This window comes from Anabrus simplex, chromosome 1 (assembly GCF_040414725.1).
Source record: "Anabrus simplex isolate iqAnaSimp1 chromosome 1, ASM4041472v1, whole genome shotgun sequence".
In the NCBI taxonomy this organism is placed as follows: Eukaryota; Metazoa; Arthropoda; class Insecta; order Orthoptera; family Tettigoniidae; genus Anabrus; species Anabrus simplex.
The window spans coordinates 889,069,802-889,090,859 of NC_090265.1; the positions used below are offsets into that span (position 1 = coordinate 889,069,802).

The following is a 21,058-nucleotide window of genomic DNA, read 5'->3' on the forward strand; positions in this document are numbered from 1 at the left end:
ATGGATTGTTGTACTGTAGGGACGTGGAACGGGTACTGTACAAGAAAGGCATTCGTATGATTTCACACAGCACTTTTTAAGCCTGATCTGATTTTGAAGGGAAATCCAAGACGGATTTGGAGAAATATTGTAATATAACAGTGGGGCAACTGCAGATAAATTACACAGAAGACGTGGGTTTGTGGGTTATAAGGGCCAATAGGGGACTTCCACCCGACTTCAGCAGCTAGTGATATAGCCTATAATGAAGACTTGGACGTTGAAGGTCAAAGAGTTTATTGCATCATGGTATTGTCCTTGCGTTTTTCACGCACGTACTTCACAATTTAATCTTAGACTTCTTTAAAGCATCCTTGTTGCAGGCCACTGAATGCCTTTTTTGTACATCGTGCATTTTTAAGCTATCTTTGTCTTCACACTAACGCGGAATACTGGCTTTAGTTGTGCCGTATTTTCTTGTAGCTGCACAGTTATTCTTTTTCATTTCCTCGTGTTTAATAACCATTGACTTAAATTGGCATCACAATATCGACAAAAACCCATTGAAGATTTGCCACCAATACTTGTTCTACGTGTTGTCACAATATGACGATCCATCATGAAAATATTCCTGCTGTCTGTAAAACTGATAATTTTACTGTCAGGTACCTACAGTAGACTCATTATAACTCTGCCACTTAGTAGCCATGGTCTTTCTAAGAATTCGAAGGCTCGCATGTTTTGATGCCATTATGCTGATTTGAGAAACATTTTTGTAGAGGCTAATACAGGGACTTTTTTAAATCTATTCAGGGGATTGTTGGTCACCCGCCTTGCGAGGCTGTCTTCTGCCAAGTAGAATCAAATACAGTAGAGACAATACGCAACACTGAACGAGATATCGAGGGACAGCTATTGGAGCTCACTCTAGCGGATAGACCTGAACGGTACTGATTCTCTCATAAGAGCACGTGTATTTTTGTGTGAAGTTTTTGGTGTTATTTATGAGTTTTTCAGTGAGCTGACATAATTAAATAGTAGCGTGTGTCATTCCTTGATATCTCCTCTCAACACGAGGGGAAAGGTATGTGCTGTGTTTGGCTGCAGTAACTACGAAGTAGAGAAAAATGCGCGGTCGTTCTTCAGATTCCCTCGTGACAAGAACATGTAAGTAATATTGTGTTTGCATATATATTCTTCCAGTGACAGAGATTTTTATAGTACTTCATAATCATCTGACCTGCTCGACCCATATTTTAACTGGGATAAAATGTAATACGCATATTTTATTGTATAGTGCAGCAGTTAACCTTCAATACCGATGTGTTGTTGTAGGTGTGATCTGTGGGTTTTGAAATGTCACAGAAGTGATTTGGATAAGGTGTACAAGAAGGGACGTTATGCTTATATAAGAATTATAAGATCTGTTCAGATCATTTCCAGGCCAGCGACTTTAAAAATCCTCGACTATACAGCCAAGGGTATGTTACATTTTTACTCTTAATTGTACGTAAATATTACTCAAAGCATCACTATCGACAACATTTTCATACTTTTCTTTCTTTAATCCATCTTCTCGGATTAAAGCCGGAATTTTATAGTTTTCCTTTCTGTTAGTAGGCTTTATGTTAAGAGGAAAATTGTCCAGCTTTTAAATGTTAATTCATTGCATCATGTGTGTAAGGAATGTGCCGATATTTTTATTGACAAGTGTCTTAATGTGATCATACAATGTTTTTTAAATGAGAAAAAAGACGAATCCAACCGTAAAAGCTCAGGCAGGAATGCTAAAGCTAAAAAAGTAACGCATAAATGAAAGATCAAGCTATTTCACAGCAGCCCATTTCATATCTTGTTTGTGTGTCTAATTTCAGTCTTTGAATAATAACCTTTTAAATAATTCTTCATTCATTTATCCAGAATTGCTTTAGCAACTTCGAAGTTTATATCTCAATACCACTTTCTTTCTAGACGTAATTTATTTATCCACTTCCGTATATACATTTCCATTGATATTTGAATTTAGCGCGATTTGATCAGGTCAAGTCACTAGGAGCGCCACCGTCGAATTGTCTCCCATTTTAGCAAGGCGAAATCCGTAAGTGTCGTGTATTGTCTCTACTGTATTTGGTAGAATGTTCCTCTCTTTACTAGTTCCTGAGAACCAGTGACGTTCGTAGAGGCACTTACAACCGGTTGCCGCTGCTAGTGATGTAGCCTAATAAAGGTGCGGACATTGAAGATAGTTTTATGCGCGTGCGGTGGGGGTGAAGGGAAGCAGTGTCATTACCGTGGTAGTGCCAGTGGTGTTGATTACTGTTAGATCGCGAATGCAAGACGTCCTTTTCTCAGAATCTCGTGCGATTTTTCACATGAGATTCTGAGAAAAGGACGTCTTGGATTTGAAGAAATGCGGTAATTGTCTTGGTAGACATGATGCCAGATCTCTAAATGTGGTGACAATACAGAAAAAATTGTTTCTCCCTGTCTTTTACCTCCCCCACCATGGATTCATGGCCTCATCAAATGATATCTCCTGTGTGGATCTGAAGGTCTGAAATCAATCCACAAAATATTGAACAGGTCTGAGCCTAATGAAGCCTGTCTGCTGTATCATCATGTAATAAATTATTCGAAAAGTGCCATGCATTACGTATTTGTTCCCAACGTTCGCGACTCGTAAGCTGTTGAAAATAGGCATCTTAGTCAAAGGGTCTGTACTCCAATAATCCTTGAAATTGTTTTTCTTAACATGTCCCATCGAAATGATGATCGCTAAATAAAAGTTTCATTTCAATAACTGAAATGTCAGTCCCCTGTAGTGTCTTCGTGGATGTTTTATATTCATGCACATTCTGACTATGATACGGGTTAGATTGTGTTACGAAAATGTTGGTCAACTAGTCATCAAAAAAGCAATTTATATCATGAAATACCACAAGGATCATCAGGAACTAACGTTGAGGCCTGGCTGACCTTCAAACCGTTTCACATTTATAGCTGGATTGTCTATTGTGAAGCCACTGCTTGTACCCATTCCCAGTAAACAAACTTAATCATCGCTGCTAGGATTACTGTCGCTCACCAAAATGTGAACGGTTTCGATGATTATTCAGTGTCAATGGCACAGAATCACTGTCAGTAACATTGTGTTCACTATCTATGTCACTAGACACCTGAGATAATGAATTTGCATTTAAATCATGCAATATTTTGTCACAAGGCACTTGGGCATGGGCACACCATCTTGACAATTGTCTTTAGGTGCATAAGATCACCCGTGTATATAGGTTGTTTTCATGGTTACGGTTATTGTAAAACTGGAAAAAAATATCAGAACCAACACCAATGATACCTCTACTCCTCGACACGAGGGAAAGTAGTTTAAACTCTAGCTAACAGACAGTGTAACGAGCTGAATACTAAGGCAGTTCATAAAAATGGAGATCTCCGGAGCCCATCCACATCCGCTGGCTGCAGTAATACAGAGATCTCTGGGAACAGTCTTCAGTGTGTTATTAGCATTCAGTACAAAACATGTTTTGCCAGAAACCACAAGTTAGTGTACGATGTGGTCACTGACCGCAATGGAACGTGGCCACTGAGATGAATGCATATATTTGTACATGTCTTGCAGGCCTTAGGGGATATAATCAGTTTCAAAGAAAAAGTTACTGTTTCTTAAAGTTACCACTGATTATAGGTGGCTGTTTCAGCAGGCTTCACGATGTATCCAATAATGAGCTCTGTTCATTGTAGGGCAGAATTGTACATGTTTTGTGAAATAACCCTAAGTTTGCTCAGTGACACGAGACAAAATGGTTACCAACTGGGCAAACTCTTTCTTGGTGTTTTAGTTACCATTGTAACCTCTAAGCAGTTAACTTCATGATATCTTTTAAATTTTAAAATAATTAAAGCATGGAACAATAATTAAATTTAGAACGATGAAAAACAAATATAAATCAAGATAAAACATGGTAAAAAAGACGCTTAAGATCAAGGCTGTGGACAGCAGACGGGTCCTACAAGGTTATGGATCGAAGGGTTTTCGTGAACTGATGTTCAATAAAGAGTAATTCAGTTAACCTTTTCTAAAATAAATTATTAAATATCTAGGACAAGAAAACAAACATCACAGCAAATACAATCTGTAAATAAGATTGCACGAAAACTACATCTGTACATTGAACACGTGCACCTTGGTACTAAATAAAGAAAACTAAATATCCTACCTTGATGTTTTACATTGCTGTTGCAGTGGACTATTCCCATTCTAACAGACATTTGTTTACCGAAAGATGATTAAAGGTTTACGTAATAAATATAAAATATACAAAGGTACACTGTCGAAGAGAAACCACTTTTCGGACGGATGAATGAAATACTATTTTCAGTCAGTGACTCGGAAATTAATGGAGGCAAAACATGGGATTAATTAAGTTAATGTTATAAAGCAATGTAGAAAAAGGTTTGCCTCTAACAGAAAGCTGAAGATGTCTCTAATAGAAAAATTACTAAATTATGAAAAATCAAGTTAACCCTCCAGTTTCATTGTTAACCAATTATATAGTTATTTTGTCCAGTTGAATAGTTCTTCTATCTTACTAAGGCTCATTAATTAGAAAAGTTCTGGATAGTCCAATCTCACAAAACAGGAAATATCGCTTCTATAAAACTGCGGATGTACTGCAGGGTGAAAGTAAAAGGTAAAAATTTAAAATGCACATTAAGATGAGAATTTACAATACAATCAAATAAATGAGAGTTCAGAAATTATAATTTAGAATTGCAACACTTTCCCACCATCTCAACCATGAATCGAGTAATTCATTATTGTTCAATTTTCTGCAGTGAACTAGTTTATTTTATGAATTGTGTTGATAGATTCATGCAGACAGGAGTTCTACAAAATAGATGCTTGGGTCCATATTTTGTAACTCTTGTCATTGCTAGATTCCAGTGTTCAAGAAGGATGTTTTAACTTGTCTTATCAGACCCGTATGTTATTCTTCTTGAATACAGTACTTGCAAGTGATTATTACTCAGGACCTTACAAAATTTATACTCCTAATTAATAATTGAGTAAATTTCTGTGGCTAAACTAACTCAGGCACGGGTATGCTGTAGATTTCATGTCTGTAAGTCACAGAAATTCACCATTGGTTAGAGTATGATAGTAATTCAATAACCCCAACTGCCCAATGACAATTATTTTGTGTTTTCAGTTTCCAAATTTTTGTTTCACGTTTGCTAACATGGGCAATTTATGAAGATCTTCCATTGTTAACTTTTAACTTACCTTTATTATGTAGAATTGCATACGGATGTTATTTGTTAGTTTGTACGCCCAGTTGTATGAATTTTAAGAAACCAGTATTTTTTTTTTATACTTCATGGTGCATGCTGTGTCTGACTGACAGTTGCATATTTGGTTTGTCTTTTGCCTTTTTTATTCATCCTTTGTATCTTCTGGTTAGCTGATTTCACAGCTAAATAGTTAGTATGCCAGCCTTTGGTCCAAGGGGTCCCAGGTTCGATTCCTGACCAAATCTGGGATTTTAACCTTAATTGGTTCATTTGTCTGGCTCGGACCCTGGGGGTTTGTGGTGTCTTACCTAATATATCATCTTAGAGCCCCATCCTCACAGACAGGCTGGTTGCATGTCGTTATTTTGATCCAATTAGAAAAAGACCTGCACCAGGCCACTCGGAGGCCATTTGCTATCATCATCAGTTCTGTTATCTTGGCAGTTCAGTATCAACAGACAGCCGAACATTTTCAGAAATCACTAGTGGAGTACATAATGGAGCAAAATTTTATCATCTTATGAGGAAACGTCTTTGGGATAAGCAAGTTCCATTAAGATCAAAGTTAATACTCCACAGAAGCCTTTTTGTATCGGTTATCAATAGAAATATCAGCAGACTACAAGCGGTGGAAATGAACTTCTTAAGAACTGTGATTCAGAAAACAAGAAAGGACAACATAAGAAACGATGAGATATGCCATCTTGTCCAAGTGAAACAACCCCTTAGTGAGGTCTGTGTTGAAGCCAGGCTGAAGTGGTTTGGTCATCTCAAAAGAATGTATGTACCCACAAAGAACAGCTTAGGTGTGGTTTGAGAAGGAACTCGAAGGCAAAGGATCAAAAGGTCGGTCAAGGAAGAGATGGATCGATCAGATTAGAAATTATCTAGCTGGCCGAGGTCTGGATTTGCAGCAGGTTATGGAAGAAGACACCTGCATGGATAATAATGAAGAGAGCACTCATTCATTGCACCCGGGAAACTGAAGCTGGTTCAAAATGGTGATGATTATCATCTTCCTGTTCCATGTATATGTGATTTATTTATGTAAAGGGCAAACAATTAAACATATTCCTCTACAGATATTTTGAAAACTACTTTTTATTTTTACAGATGTTGGCAGTAAAATTTACAGGCAACTTCTTCGTCAACTTGTTAGGTGTTTGGGCTGATGTAGGAGGCGGTGGTCCAGCTCGAGCTTACCCAGTAGGTGGGCTCTGTTACTACCTCTCGCCGCCAGAGAACCTAGGCCACATTTTGGAGGATCCTGTCCATGCCGTGCTGTACATTATCTTTATGTTGGGCTCCTGCGCATTCTTTTCCAAGACCTGGATTGACGTGTCAGGATCATCGGCCAAGGATGTAAGTTACTCATTTTCACTACTATCCAAACATTCCTATAGTTGTATAATTTTTTTTAACAATTGTGAAATATTGTCATATTCTAGAATAGGTCTTTTTTATTATTCAGTCCTGTCACATTAAGACGGTCTCTCTAGCTACTGTAGGGCGGTAGACTTCTTTGTGATGTCGTAGTTCACGTTGTCAACATTCACCTTGTCCATTGTATTGCCGCCATAATGAATTCTGTATACAAAGACTGGATGTAAATTGGATAAAGGAGATATTGGGTGATTACAGTATATATGCGAATAATCCCCATGCCCTAATTTTAGGAAGAAAAATAGGTTTCCTCGTTTTGTAATTGATGCATTTATACAGTGTAACACTGATTTTGCGTGATCTTAATTTAGTGTAAATCCGCATTTAACGGAAGAAATTTCAAGTCCTGAAAATTGTTCCATAAGCGCAATGCAATTTTATTTTCGATTTATTGTGATTCACATTAGGGCAAAACCTGCATTTAGCGAAAGGAAACTTTTAAATTCTCAAGTATTTATTTCTATTCTGGTTATGGGACATTAAGAACCTATGAGAAAGTCGTCACAAGCTTGCTAAGGATGATTTTTACAATCTGCTTTACGTCGCAATGATAGGATATGAAACGGCAAGGCGTGGGAAGGAAGCAGCCATGGCCTTCATTGAGGCACAACACCAGCATTTGGCTGGGGTGAAAATGGGAAACCATGGAAAACCATTTTCAGGCCTGCCGACAGTGATGTTCAAACCCATTATCTCCCGAATGTAAGCTCGGAGCTGCCCCCTCCCCCCCGTACCTGCACGGCCACTTGCTCGGTGAGGATGATTCAAGGTAGAAGAGGAATTTAGAGTGTGGGCGCTTAGTGCTAAAGTGAGTGTCGGGCTCACATTCACATCCAACCGCGGCCACTGTAGTACAAAAGAGAACCACGTTGGAACCATAATATTATGCCCTTCAGATATCCCTATATTAATCGTTGCAGTGTCTTTTAGTTCAATAAGAACCCTCTTTCTGATTCATCCGTTATTACGAACAAATTTGGTCATGTTAGTTTTTCCGTTATCAATATTTATGCACTCAACTCCAGTGTGTATATTGAATATGATCGATGATCTTTCATATTGATTCCTCACTACATGAACGAGCAAGCTCTCCTCAAAATTCCAACTTATTGTCGACGTTGATTATTAATAATACATCACAACTCTAGTATTAAAAAAAACCATTGGGAGAACATGTTTTTGTAATAAGCACACAAATATGTGCACTGACAGCAGCTGTTAACTCCTTAGAAATAAAGGCTGAAGTAAAGGATTGCTTAATTTTAATACTAGGTACTGAAATATGCAGCGGTGTGCATAACTGATTTCGGAGCTTAGGTTATATACTCTAGCGTCTGGTTAAATTTCAAAGAGGCTGTTCCAGTGGAAATTTATAATGTAAAGGTAATCATTACTGAACAGGGTGCTTGAAATACCTATGTTTTCATAATACATGCTTGGTAAACCTAGCTTAAACTCCGCACGGCCTTACTTCTAAATTGAAGTTTTGCAAAACAAATGAGCATCGCCTTCCCTCTGTTGCCAGCGCGCTTCTGCCGCGGGAACAGCTGATGCAATACAACCGCGATAAACAGCCCTTTTAAATTGCAATACAGTACTCAGAAAAACGAATGAATATGGATTGAAAACAAATTCACAAGAACTACACTTTCTGACAATATCTGGCACTAAAAGAGAATATATTATTAACAATAAAAGAGAATGAGGAAATAACACATCACTAACGGCTAATGGCTGGCACAGAAAGAAGGTTATAGCCTACAAAGGGAGCACTCCACTGATCTCATTCACTAGAACCCTCCAACAATATGAAGAACACACTAATTACTGAAGGAAAATGCAAAAGATCGCGAACCGTACCGAATAGCATAAACGTTGAGCGAGATAGGTTAACCACGTGGTAAATGTAAATATTAGAGTTGGCAACTAAGTTTCGAGATCGTGCTCTGCCGATATAAATCGATATGAATGGCAGCTTGGGATTGGTTGGATGTCTATGCTTCAGCGCATAACCACCAGGCAGAGCCAAAATCTGCTAAAACGTCAATTTAGAAGTAGAGCCGTACGGAGTATAGTTAACGCAGCTTAGAGTACGAAAATGGAAATGTTTGCCACAGAATCCTATGGAGTGATGCTATTACAATTTTTAAGAATGAAACTGAACATGCGTGTTCAGACTATCAAAATTAGAAAATACCGTAATAATGAGTAGGCCGCTGTAAGGAAAATATCCGCTAAAAGTTTTGAACAAACCTGATAGCTTTTTTCATACCGATTTTAATGTGTTTTTGTGCGAGTATGTTATATTTTTTGAATTTGCAGAAAAATCTTACCTTACAGCAACCATCTTAAACCGAAACAGTTTTGCATTCACAGACAAAATATTTTGTCTAAAGGGAGGATTAACCACGAGCTCACCAGTATCAGGAATAATATTATGTATTCGTAAATAACATTGAAAACAATTTCCTGACCAACTAAGATATGTAGGGGGCGACCAAGGCGATCATTTTTAATAGGTGTGGAACTAAGAGGCTACAGAGCTGGTTACAAGTAGAGGATTATGGAAGCACTTCGTTAATTCAGAGGCTTGCAGACTGAATGCTGAGAGGCAGAACAGTGTACAATGAAAATATATGAGAAGATAAATGATTCATCAACTAGGAACCACATTTCCCTGTGTGTGCACTGAGGATCATCCATAGCCTTCAGCAATTATTCATTTGGGATCTGCAAATAGCATATTCACTCATTTATTTATTCAAAGAACACTCTTGAGCGGAAGCTAGTTTAGGTGCAAAACGTTCTCTTGCTTTAGATAGTAAGGGATGTTTAACACAAGAGTAATCTTAAGCACAAATGGTGCAAAGTTGTAACTACAGTATAGTGTGTACGGTAGATCTCTCCTTGTTTTATTGCTGTCATTGTGCATATAGTGTGTGATGGTGTAATTCATGTTAATACAGGCAAGGATTTCTGTAAAAGGTGTGCTTTCTACTGAAACCTTGAGTTAAGGCTCCCATTTAACCCATTGAACTGCAATTTTTCTTGAAAATAAACATACATTGATTGTGATTTAATCTGGCTTAAAAGAGAACACTTTTGCTACAGCAAGTTAACACACTGAAAGACAGTTCACATTCTAACAGTAGTTCAACACAGTGTGGTAGATCTTAAAACACTCATATACTTACATTGCCACCTTACACTTATCACATTCATAGCGGAATTCACCCCTGTTCTTTCCCTTGGGATTTTTTCCTCTGCAGTCATAGCAGACCTCGCACCTTCTTGGTGGAGATGCCTTGCTTGCTGTTGCTGTTATTTTGACGAAGAAGTGACTGCAATGTTTTCCTTGTAACCTCACTAGTGTACTTCCTGCACTGGGCCGGCCTTCGGTTGCATAATCAGGTACTCAGGCAGAACACCCTCCAAAATTTGCTCTGCAACATCACCCCTGAAACTGGAAAAGCTGGGCCTCCTTTTTACAGGAATCAGAATGTGATTAATTACTTCAGCCTTCCCTGAATTCTCACCTGATCGTCTTGCAACCACAGAGTTCAGTTCTCCATCTATAATACACCACATTATGTGGTACATTGTCTGTTTTTGTACACTTTCAGTCTTCTACGTTATGCACACGCCCACCTGCGTCCCCGTCTTCATTTTCTTCAATAATGTCATCTAATTCTTCGGAATTACTAATGCTAACGTCACTCGAAGGTAATTCAGTATCGCTTTCCTCCGAAAAACTGCCACTGACATAGCTTTCCTCCGAAAAACATAATATTCTAGCTTCATCTGACTCGGCCATGACTTTGACTTTACCTTCACTACAGCTTTACGCGGCAATTTACTCTTATCGTATTTAGACTCTTTGGCGACGAAATACATAGCTGAAGGGCAAAGATAGCTGAAATACGATTACTGACATCTCGTAGACATGTTGGGATTGCAAAGAAATATCGATATGTATCCGTGGAAACCTCAACAAAGCAATAAAGAGGGTGGACGGAGATATCCGTCATTGCATTTATGGGAACCCGCGGACAGTGACGGAAATTTCCGTCATTGCAAGGCAATGGGTTAAGGTTTAAAATGTTCAGTTTCCTATAAAAACGCTAGATAGGTGGTGTACTGTAGCTTTGCTAAATATTAATACAGTAGATGACTGTTATAGCAGGAATGGGCAGGAAAAAAAAATAGTAACTTGGAGATTTCAGTAAGCCTGTACCAACCTTGGTACAAATAATACCCCACTATAATTTTGAGAAAGATATGTGGGGATTATTTGCACGTGTGTTGTATGTTATCAAACATGCTGCATCTAGATTGTGATAATATGGACATGCACAGAAATATGGAAAATAAATGCTCATATCCTAAACCTTAACTCTTATAGGTCAAAATGAAAATGTCTATGCCCATTCATACAAGAACAACCAGCTGACGATATATCGTCAATAGCTACACTAGTTGTAAAGATCAGCTGGTCTTTTAAAGTAGTTCTTTTATTTAAAATCTCTTTTCTGCATTTCATATGAAAAAGCATAGCTTTCTCTAAAGTTTGGAAAAACAGGAAGGTCAAAATCTTAATTACAACAACCGAGCAAGTAGTCTTTGTGGTTTAGGTCACATAGCTAACAGCTTGCATTTGGGAGATAGTTGGTTCTAACCCCACTGTCGGCAGCCCGAAGGTTGTTTTCTGTGGTTTCCCATTTTCACACCGGGCAAATGCTGGGACTGTACCTTAAAATTAAGACCACGGTCGCTTCCTTCCCTCTTCTAGCCCTTTCCAATCCCGTTGTCGCCATATGACCTATCTGTGTTGGTGCGAAGTAAAGCAGATTGTAATTACAACAGATTCTGTTAGGTCATCAGCCCAGAGGCTGGTTGGATCCTCAAATAGTACCACCAAGGGCTATGCCGTTATAGGAAAACCACAAAAACCAATGGTAGTACCAAAGTGAGGCGTACTAGGCAAGACAGGGAGTAAGGTAGTTTGCCATTGCTTTCCTCACTGGGTGAGACAGTGCTATTGTAGCACAACTAACCCTATGAGAAGTACCTTTCATGACACTCGCACACAGATTGTGCTCTGAATGTCATTACTCAGCACCACCCATACCCCAGCAGCTTCCATATTGTCACAGCCATGGATGAGACTGGATCTTCAGTGGAAGCTACACATTGCTCTGGCCTGTACCAAGAGATGGATGCAAAAGTACTGTGCAAACATGGCAGTGCGAATCTTTCCTCAACTTCAAATTCTAGTATATCGTTAATGGACAATAGGAATAAAATCGGTGACAGTTGACACCCCAGTTTCAGATCCATTTTGGAGATAATCTCTCTTACTACTACTACTACTACTACTACTACTACTACTACACCTTCTTCCACTCTCACAGTACACTTCACTTCAGCATACATCTTTTCTATAGCTCTTATCATTTTACATGACACTCCAACCTGTCTCAGTCTAGTAACGACTGCCCCCCTGTTCACAGTAGCAGATGCTTTTTCTGAATCTATTGATGTTATATAGAGCTTACCTCCTTTTTTCTTTACATATTTGTCAATAAGCGTTCTCACTATAAAAATATTATCTAGTGTTTTTCTCCCTTTTCGGAATCCACTTTGAAATCTCGACAGGATTGAATGTGTCTCCGCCCAGTTCCTTTGTCTATTTGCTAGTATACCAGTATATACTATCCCCTTCATTTTTGTATAGAGGGCATATTATCCCCTCTTTCCAAGCTTTCGGGAATCCCCCTTTCTCGGAGATTTTATTGAATATCCTTGTCAAAATTTTCCACATGCCGTTTCACTCTCCCACCTCTTTCCAAAATTCATATGTGATACCTGAAATAGCTCCTGATTTCCCTTTCTTAGGTCCTTGCAACTGGTTCATTATTTCCTGAGTCGAAATAGCCTCATCTAATTCAGGCAGGTGACACTCAAGCCCCCCCGAGACAATAATCCCCCCATGATGCGCTCTCCATTTGTCTTCTTTATTCAATAATTTCTCGAAATACTGGACCCATCTACTATGACTTATTTTGGACCCCCTGAACCTGATTTCTTCTTGATCATCTGATTTATTTTATCCCATACTTTCCTACTGTCATTTTCCTTATACTTTTTATTTATGCCTGCAGCCATCTTTTGTTGCCATTCCGACTTCGTCTTTCTTAGCAATTCTCTGTATTCTTTCCTTTTTCTACAAAATTTGTTTCTAGCTACTTGACCACCATCCTCCCTGTATCTCCTAAGTCAAAAGTACTGTATCAATCAAGAAATGACAGCAGACAGACAACAGATCAATAAAAGAAAAACTTCAAAATATACCTTAGTCTTTTTCACCACACATCCCCGGTAAACAGCTGGTCTTCCTTAGTAGTACTCTTCTGGAAACAAGCCTTGTCCTAGGATGGTTCAAATGTAGGTTATTTACAATTTTTACTCGCAATGTTTTTTCAATAGTTGACATTTAGAAAGACTTGGGTCCCATATACCGTAATAATATCGAAAGAAATAAAAAGAGCAGAATTTTTTTTTTCATTGAATTGCGTGCCTAAGACTCCACACCTTTTACTTTAAAGCTTGACATTGTTAATGTACTGAATTTTGCCATGGGGCTGCTTCTTGGGACAGATAGAATTACTGTATATTCATAAATAATCCCTGCACCCTAATTTTAGTATAGGAAATTTTGAAGAAAAACGTTTATTTTGTATTTGTTGTAGATATTTGTATTGAAAACTGTAAATACTACAGTATGGTACAATACTTTGTTTTTAGTATAGTCCTGCAGCATTTCTCTGTATATTGATGTCTAGTCTGCAGTTGCATTTTCAATTTGTGAAAGTAAATACAAATTTCTCTGGTGCAAACCAGTAACATATCTGTGGCAATTCACAATCATTTTTTCATAATCGGCTGGAAGACATTGCATGGTGCTACTTTTCTTTTGAAAAAAGTGAGCTATTTATGGCGAGCTTTACAATCCATAATTTTTAACTCTTGCTATTGATTTTACAAATACATTTCACTTTACTCCACATCCACAGTGATGAAAAGCTGGGAAGAATTCACCCAGGAAATCAGGGAGAATTTAAATTGTGGGAAAAAAATTATTTGGAGTTGTAAAAAATAGAAGGAATGGGAAGGTGAACACTGGATTTGTAAAAAAACAGAGGAGGAGAAATATTGACTAAACCAGAAGAGATAAGACAGATGGAAAGAATATTTCAGTGAGCTACTAAAGGTGTGACATCAGGTAAGTGGAGAAATTACACAAGCAAACAAAATTGAGGAGGAAAAAATAAAAGAAGAATCAGGCATTACAATGGCTGAAGTGGAATGGACAGTTAATAAAATGAAGATGGGATAAGCTTTGGGAATAGATAAAGTGTCAATAGAAATGATCAAAGCAGCAGGACCAGTGGGATTGCAATGGACATACAGACTTCTCAGATGTGTGTAGAGAGAGAAGAACGTTCCTGAAGACGAAAAAGGGAATAATATTACCAGTATTCAAGAAAAGAGGTAGGAAAATATGTGGTAACTACCGAGGAATCACAATCATCTCGCATGTGCCAAAGTAATGAAAAGAATAATAGAAAAAAGAATTAGAGTAAAGGTAGAAAGCCAAATAGAACAATGGGAAACGATGGAAAACCATCTTCAGGGCTGCCGACAGTGGAATTCGAACCCACTATCTCCCGGATGCAAGCACACAGCCACGCGCCTCTAACCGCATGGCCAACTCGCCCGGTAATGCACAAACTACCACGAATTATCTGCAGTTTTTCTTTTAAGGGGACATGGAACGAAAAAAAATGAAAAATAACTTTTTATTATTTTGAATTTTGTATCTGACCATTCCCCTTTCCAATGGTGTATCAATTTTGATAATCCTCCTTCTGGAAGTATTTTTAATTAATTCTTTTATAATATGATGCATAGGTTCCAGGCTCCCGCAAGGCAGGTAATATGACATTTAGACTGATCGAAGCAGTATTTTTTATATATATGCCAATAGAGTGGTAGATTTAAGTAGGTGAGGGAAATATATTGCTGTGGAATTTTACTGCTGGCAGCTTGTCATGGATTTGGTTGTTGACGGTCATTTGTTTGCTTTGTTTATGGTTGATATGATTACATGACATGTGTTTCTGTTTACTTCGGTGTTCTTACTGTATTTTGATGATCCAGTATGCCTCATGTTAATACTAGTGTTCAAAAAGCGTGTTCATTCGAAGAAGACCAGAGTTGGGGAGAACTTTGTTGCTGACCGTTTAATAACCAGTCCTTCTACTAGTAATGTTCTGTGATATGTCATCAACTGATGACAAGCTCCACCATGGACTGTGTCCACAGGGAGAAGACAGCTGATGTAAGTTCAACAGAGGAATAGAGACAGGAGAAACTTAGTCATCCTCACAGTCTGCCATATGATATTATGGAGGAAATACAATCTATTTTCAGGGATCTGTCGTACATTAACCTTTTGAAAAAATGCTTCCATGAACGCACACAATATACTAATGAATATGCAAATAGCATTATATGGAGCCGTTTGCAAAAAGCTGTGTTTGTGTCAATAAGGATACTTCATTTTGGTGTATATGATGTGGCATCATTTAACCAGGGAAATAATCACAAAATGTGAAGTGCTGCAAAGACTGGGGCTGGGCATTGGCTCTCATACCCGTGACGCCATGCTGCAACTCGACTTGGAAAGACTGAGATATGCTGAAATGGCTGTTAAAAACTAGCACCAGAAGGTCAGACAAGTCAGAAGAGCTAGTAAGAGAAGCCTAGAAGATGAAATGGAAGAGGATAAAGATAATCCAAGCTATGGAGCAGGCATGCACTAAAGCTGTGACTTTGAAGTCCATTTCCTGGAAGTAATTGTTTTTTAATACATAAGGAACATTTTCTAAGGTTGTGTGAGATACAGAGCATTCAAAACTTCCAGGGTTACTTTCTAATGTTGCTGTGCACATGCTGAAGGAATTATTGTTGTTGTAGGTCAGATACTAAGTATTTTATGAGAGTAAAAAGTAGCAAAAAATTGCCAAAATTTGTAACTTCCAAACTTAGAAAGTATTTCATATTACCCAAAACCAGTTATTTCAGTACCAAGCCAAGATATGTAGGTACATGCTGTGTAATTTTCAAATTGATAGCTGTAATAGGTTTTTATAAAAATATACCTTTGTGAAGCATGATTTAACATCATAAGCATAGGGCGTTCCGTGTCCCCTTAAGCCTAATAAAAACAAAGTCTTAGGTTAAAATATTGAAATGTATGACAAACAAAAAAAGTAATAACATTTTACGCTATATTGCAAGACACAGTAGAGGAAAATGAATATATCATGGCAAATATACAAGTTTTACAAAATGCATGTGGATTGTGCCAGCAATACCTATTAGTTTCACTTTTTAACTTACAGTTAACCTTTTATATTTCATTTTACAACTGCTCATATTGAAAACTTACACAATCACAAATCACAGTTTGAAACACTCGTAACTAAACTGTTCGAAAATTTAAAAAACTTTTTGTATTGAATAGGTGGAACCTTTTTTTCAAATTTTAACATTGTACGTTCACACTTCTCAACTACTATATGAATTGGCTGTACTGTTTGCACATTCGCCCTTCGCAGCTAAGTTTAGAGGTGGTCATCAATCCTGGAGCGTAAGGTAGGTAGGCTAGGCTCCAAGTGAAAGTGCATTCCTCTCAAATTATCTCGGCTTTGCGGCAACATACTCTGTTTCCAAGTTTGCAGCATTCTTGTTGCAGTGTGCAAGTATGCCTACTGTAACACAGTAAAATTCCTTTAAACGATGCAGATATATTATTTTACTACATGTGATGAATAGTTGCTATATACTGTAAAAGAAAACACATTTTTGAGGCCTGCAAATTAACTGCAAAGCAAATTATCCACACATGAATTACTGGGAGTCCATTGTAAGCAGTTAGTCACAGGTCCACTAGAATGCATCAGAAAGCTAAAGATATGTACACTCCAGTGGTGATAGCAGAGACTTCATGAAATTACATTTTTAAAAAGAGAACTATTCACCAGACCCATGTCAGCATGGATATCAGTTGTAAGAATGTAATTTATACCATCAGTTTACATAAGGAAACAACCTGTAGGGTGGCGTGCACCAACCAAGAGTAAGGTCTACGTCCGTAGTAAAGTACTCTTGAACTCGGCGTTCGGCGACTTCCATACGAGAGTAAATTACTTCTGAAGTATTTTAGTACTTTGAGATACTCCTACAAGAATAAAATGTTGAAGATCACTATCTTGTAGTATATTACTAAGAAGTAAATAACGCACAAATATAGGTTAGAATTTATTCACATCATGCATGGAGTAAACTAGGATCAGACTTGTTAACTAATTGAATACCGTATCGTACACGAGAGGAAGATATTTCAAATGTGGTTATGGATTACGTGGATTATATTGACGAATTTGACGAAGAAAACTACGGGAATGTAATAGCAAAACAATAAGTTAAATTGTACAAGATCCACCTTTTCAATACAAGATGAGTTGGTTAAAATTACAACCTCATTTATTTATGGTACCGGTTTCAACATCCATGGACGTCATCAGCCAATTAGGGTCATTATACAAAGATACCCATTAAAGTTAAAACACACAAAATTAACCCTCATAATTAAAACTGTCTATAACAAGTTAAAATACAAATCATATTTATGCTAAATGTCCAGGTTTGAATATGTAATTAGTACAAGATTGACAACTTGTTAGTCACAAATAAAAAATTTAAAAAACTGAAGCTGAGAAGCCTCGCAGAAAAATAAGTTCGAAGTCTTTAACAATCTTATAATTTATAGCTTTGGGTGCTTTGTGCAGCATTGGCAGCCAATGTATATAGAGAAATGTATGTTGAGTGCGATGCAGTAATGTTAAATGCGTTAAGAGTGAATGGTGTTCCTCTGTGAGCATAAAAACAATACAAAGTCAATAGATAATACATTTTGAAAACCATCTTCGTAAAATACAATGTCGTATTATACTGGAGCGAGTGGATCTTGTAGACAGAGCTGTGTATTGAAGATGTTAAAAGATTCTCGATTCAATGCGGGCCTGTAATATGAAAAATAAAAACAAGTTAAACTCGGATAGTGGAGTTGGGGGGGGGAAGTAAAACTTTATGAAGAGATTCACCTCGGTTAGCTGGTTGTGTGTGCTACGGAGTTGAAGAGGAACTGGCAAGGGAGTCGCGTGGACAGACTGGAGAAGGAGAGAGGGAGGAGTGTGTTAGGAAGGGGGAGAGGCTATAGACGGGGCGGGATCAGGGAGTTTTGGAGGTAGGAGGGGATATCGCATCAAAGAGTTAGGTCCTACCTGAAAGACTGAGCTATTTTCTGGAATTTTAAACATAGTAAACACTGCAATGAGAACATCAAACAGGATTTTTGGTTTCTCAGAGATGTCATTTAAATTAAAGTTTGAATAAGTGAATGTAACAGCTTTTGGTAGTATCTAAAAGAGGGCCCTTGCTAAGCATATCAAGGATCTCAATATCCTGGTCTATTCCGTAAAATTTTTGCTTAGCGTCGTGTATATGCTGCCCTACCACGGAAAATCTATTTACCTAACTGCATTTGTATGTTACATGTACCTGATTTTTATACTTCGGCCAGTTTGCCCAATATATGAGCTGCTGCAGTCATTGCATTGAAATCTGTATATCCCTGATTTTGAGAAAGGGTTGGAACTATTGATCATGTTGGAATTATGTAGAACGTCCAAATTTCTATTGTTTGTTCTGAAAGAGATGTTATTATGCTTCTTAAATATATTGGTAACTTTATATATGGTTTTATCAAAAGTGAAAGTCGAAAACAATTTTGGTTTTGATTTATGCTTTATTAAATTTGATTTTGAGCGATGCTTAAATTTATTGATTATGCGTTCAATAAAAGTGTTGTTATAACCATTGAACAATAGCATGAATGATATTCAATTCTCTACTTGGATCCATTTCAGACATGGGGACTTTTAAATGCACGGTCCACTAAACTGTTGTAAGTGGCGCGTATTTGAGTCTGATGATGCTTTGAGTCTTGTTTTATTGTCATTGCTGTTTGGGTGGGTTTTCTGAAAATTCTATATAAGAAAGTGTTACTTGAAAGGGAAGGAGTGATTTATTTTTATTTGCACTTGATTTTAACATGCAGTAACTTGGCTCTTTCTAAGATTTTATGAGTATTTGAACAAGCAAAATGTAATGCAATGTTTTAGGTTGCAAAGCAGCTGAAAGAGCAGCAGATGGTGATGCGTGGTCACAGAGATAACTCAATGATCCGTGAACTCAACCGCTACATTCCCACGGCTGCAGCCTTTGGTGGACTGTGTATTGGTGCTCTATCAGTGTTAGCAGACTTCCTTGGTGCCATTGGCTCAGGTACTGGTATTCTGTTGGCTGTGACCATCATTTACCAGTACTTCGAAATCTTTGTCAAGGAGCAGAGTGAAATGGGGGGGATGAGCACACTTCTGTTTTAGGAAGTGTCCCTTGTGTCCTGTTGTTTTTTTTATTATTTTTTAATGGGAAATAAGCATAGCATACCCATGGAGTCCAAATTATACAGTTTCTTTTATAATTCATAATTAAAATTGAGACTTATAGTATTTATAAGTGAAGTGTTTGTTACTGAAGACTTTTACGTAAAATATTTGTTGGTTACCTTTTAATCTTCTGTGGGCTTTTTACTGCTGTTGTAGCCTAGTACAAAGACTTCTCTGCAAGATTCTTCTTGTATGTATACAGTAATATGAGCGCTACAAGTTACTTGTGTCTGGGTGTAAGTTTACACACTGGATATTACTGCAAGAGATTTTTAATTTAATACAAAAAGTTATGTTACTATTGTTTTTTATTATTTTCATACATAATTGAATGCGGTATGAGATCTATAAAGACTAGAACCAACATTGTTCGAATGTCAGCTGAGAGGTGCTGGGATTAAATTACTGAATGAGTGTGGAAGAAAGATGTACATTTTATATTATGTGTGTGATTGACACTAAAGATGATGTGTCCCGACTAGTCTGAGTCTTATTTTTTTTTACACACATCCTCATTCCTTTGTGAGCTAGCATATGTTATCTGTGTACATTTTTCAAAATGCATTAATCTACTCCCAAAGGCAGGTGCTATTTGAAATGTATATAATGCATGTGTATTTAGAATGAAAAATCATGCCACTATTGTTTGCATTTCACCTTTAAGTTGAAGGTTCTATGGTACCATATCACAGACTACTTCAAGTTTACATATTATTATTGCAGTATTATCCCTCTTTTTAGACTTCAAGGGATACTGATGCATACCTGCCAACTTTCCCGATTTAGGCGGGAGACTCCAGATTTTCAACAGTTTTTTCCGGACACCTGATTTTTTTTTTTTTTATTTCTCCAGATTTTAGCTTATTTTTTGGTGAACGTAACATTTGATTTCAACTTTGTACGCTCATTGCCTGCTTTCAAATGAAATATTGATGTTTATTGAAACCTGTATATCGTGACATGTGTATCGATTGTCAATCTCGCGTGTTATGTTAGTGTTCCCTCACATCAGTCTAGTCTATTCTAGAGACTAGTCGCTAGATTTGGAGGGTTTTTTTTTTAGTAATTCAGTGACAGAATTTCAAAGATAGTGACTAAAGACTTGTCTAGAGTTTTTAGGAGCCATTTGTAGACAACTTTGGCAAATTTTAATTTATTACTTGATAAAAATAGCATTGCGCTTTGCATAAACGCGTGGGCGTGTGATGCAATATATTAATCTACTGTATGCATTTACTAAGTAATGGACTCTTAAGTGCATGACTGATTAACACATTGCACCCTTCTACTCATCGGTGACACAAACACACTACACTGTGTCTTCAACAGGTTGTTCTTAGTATGAGATGACATCAGGTAAATTAAATGCTTCAGCTAGCTAGGGTGCCCAAATGGTGAAAAAACACGTTTATTTACATTCCTGTATTGATTAATGGTGAAAATTATTATAGCAACGGATCACGTTGAGAATCCTATTGGGCGATCGCAATGTCAAATTGAAGATTTGGTTCATCAAACTAGTTAAATTGGTTTTGTATATTATCCAATTTCAAATCCACTGTTGTTCAGTTAATATCCCACATAATCGCATATAATTTGGTGTTCGTTTTATGATTATTTAGGTCCATTAATATTGGCATTGCCTTATAAATAATAGTGAACGGAATGTCAAAATAAATTATCAGAGG

General features: G+C 37.4%; 1 protein-coding gene across 1 annotated transcript in view; it reads left to right on the top strand.

The window, feature by feature from the left end:
- The window catches only part of Sec61alpha (SEC61 translocon subunit alpha), a 58,083-nt gene extending 38,232 nt beyond the window's left edge, over window positions 1-19,851 (top strand). Inside the window, exons 8-9 of the mRNA XM_067136555.2 lie at window positions 6,403-6,651; window positions 19,044-19,851. Of these exons, the coding sequence (XP_066992656.1) occupies window positions 6,403-6,651; window positions 19,044-19,307 (513 nt within the window). The 3' untranslated portion in view covers window positions 19,308-19,851. The remainder of the gene's footprint in view (window positions 1-6,402; window positions 6,652-19,043) is intronic.
- The last annotated feature ends 1,207 nt before the right edge of the window (window positions 19,852-21,058 follow it).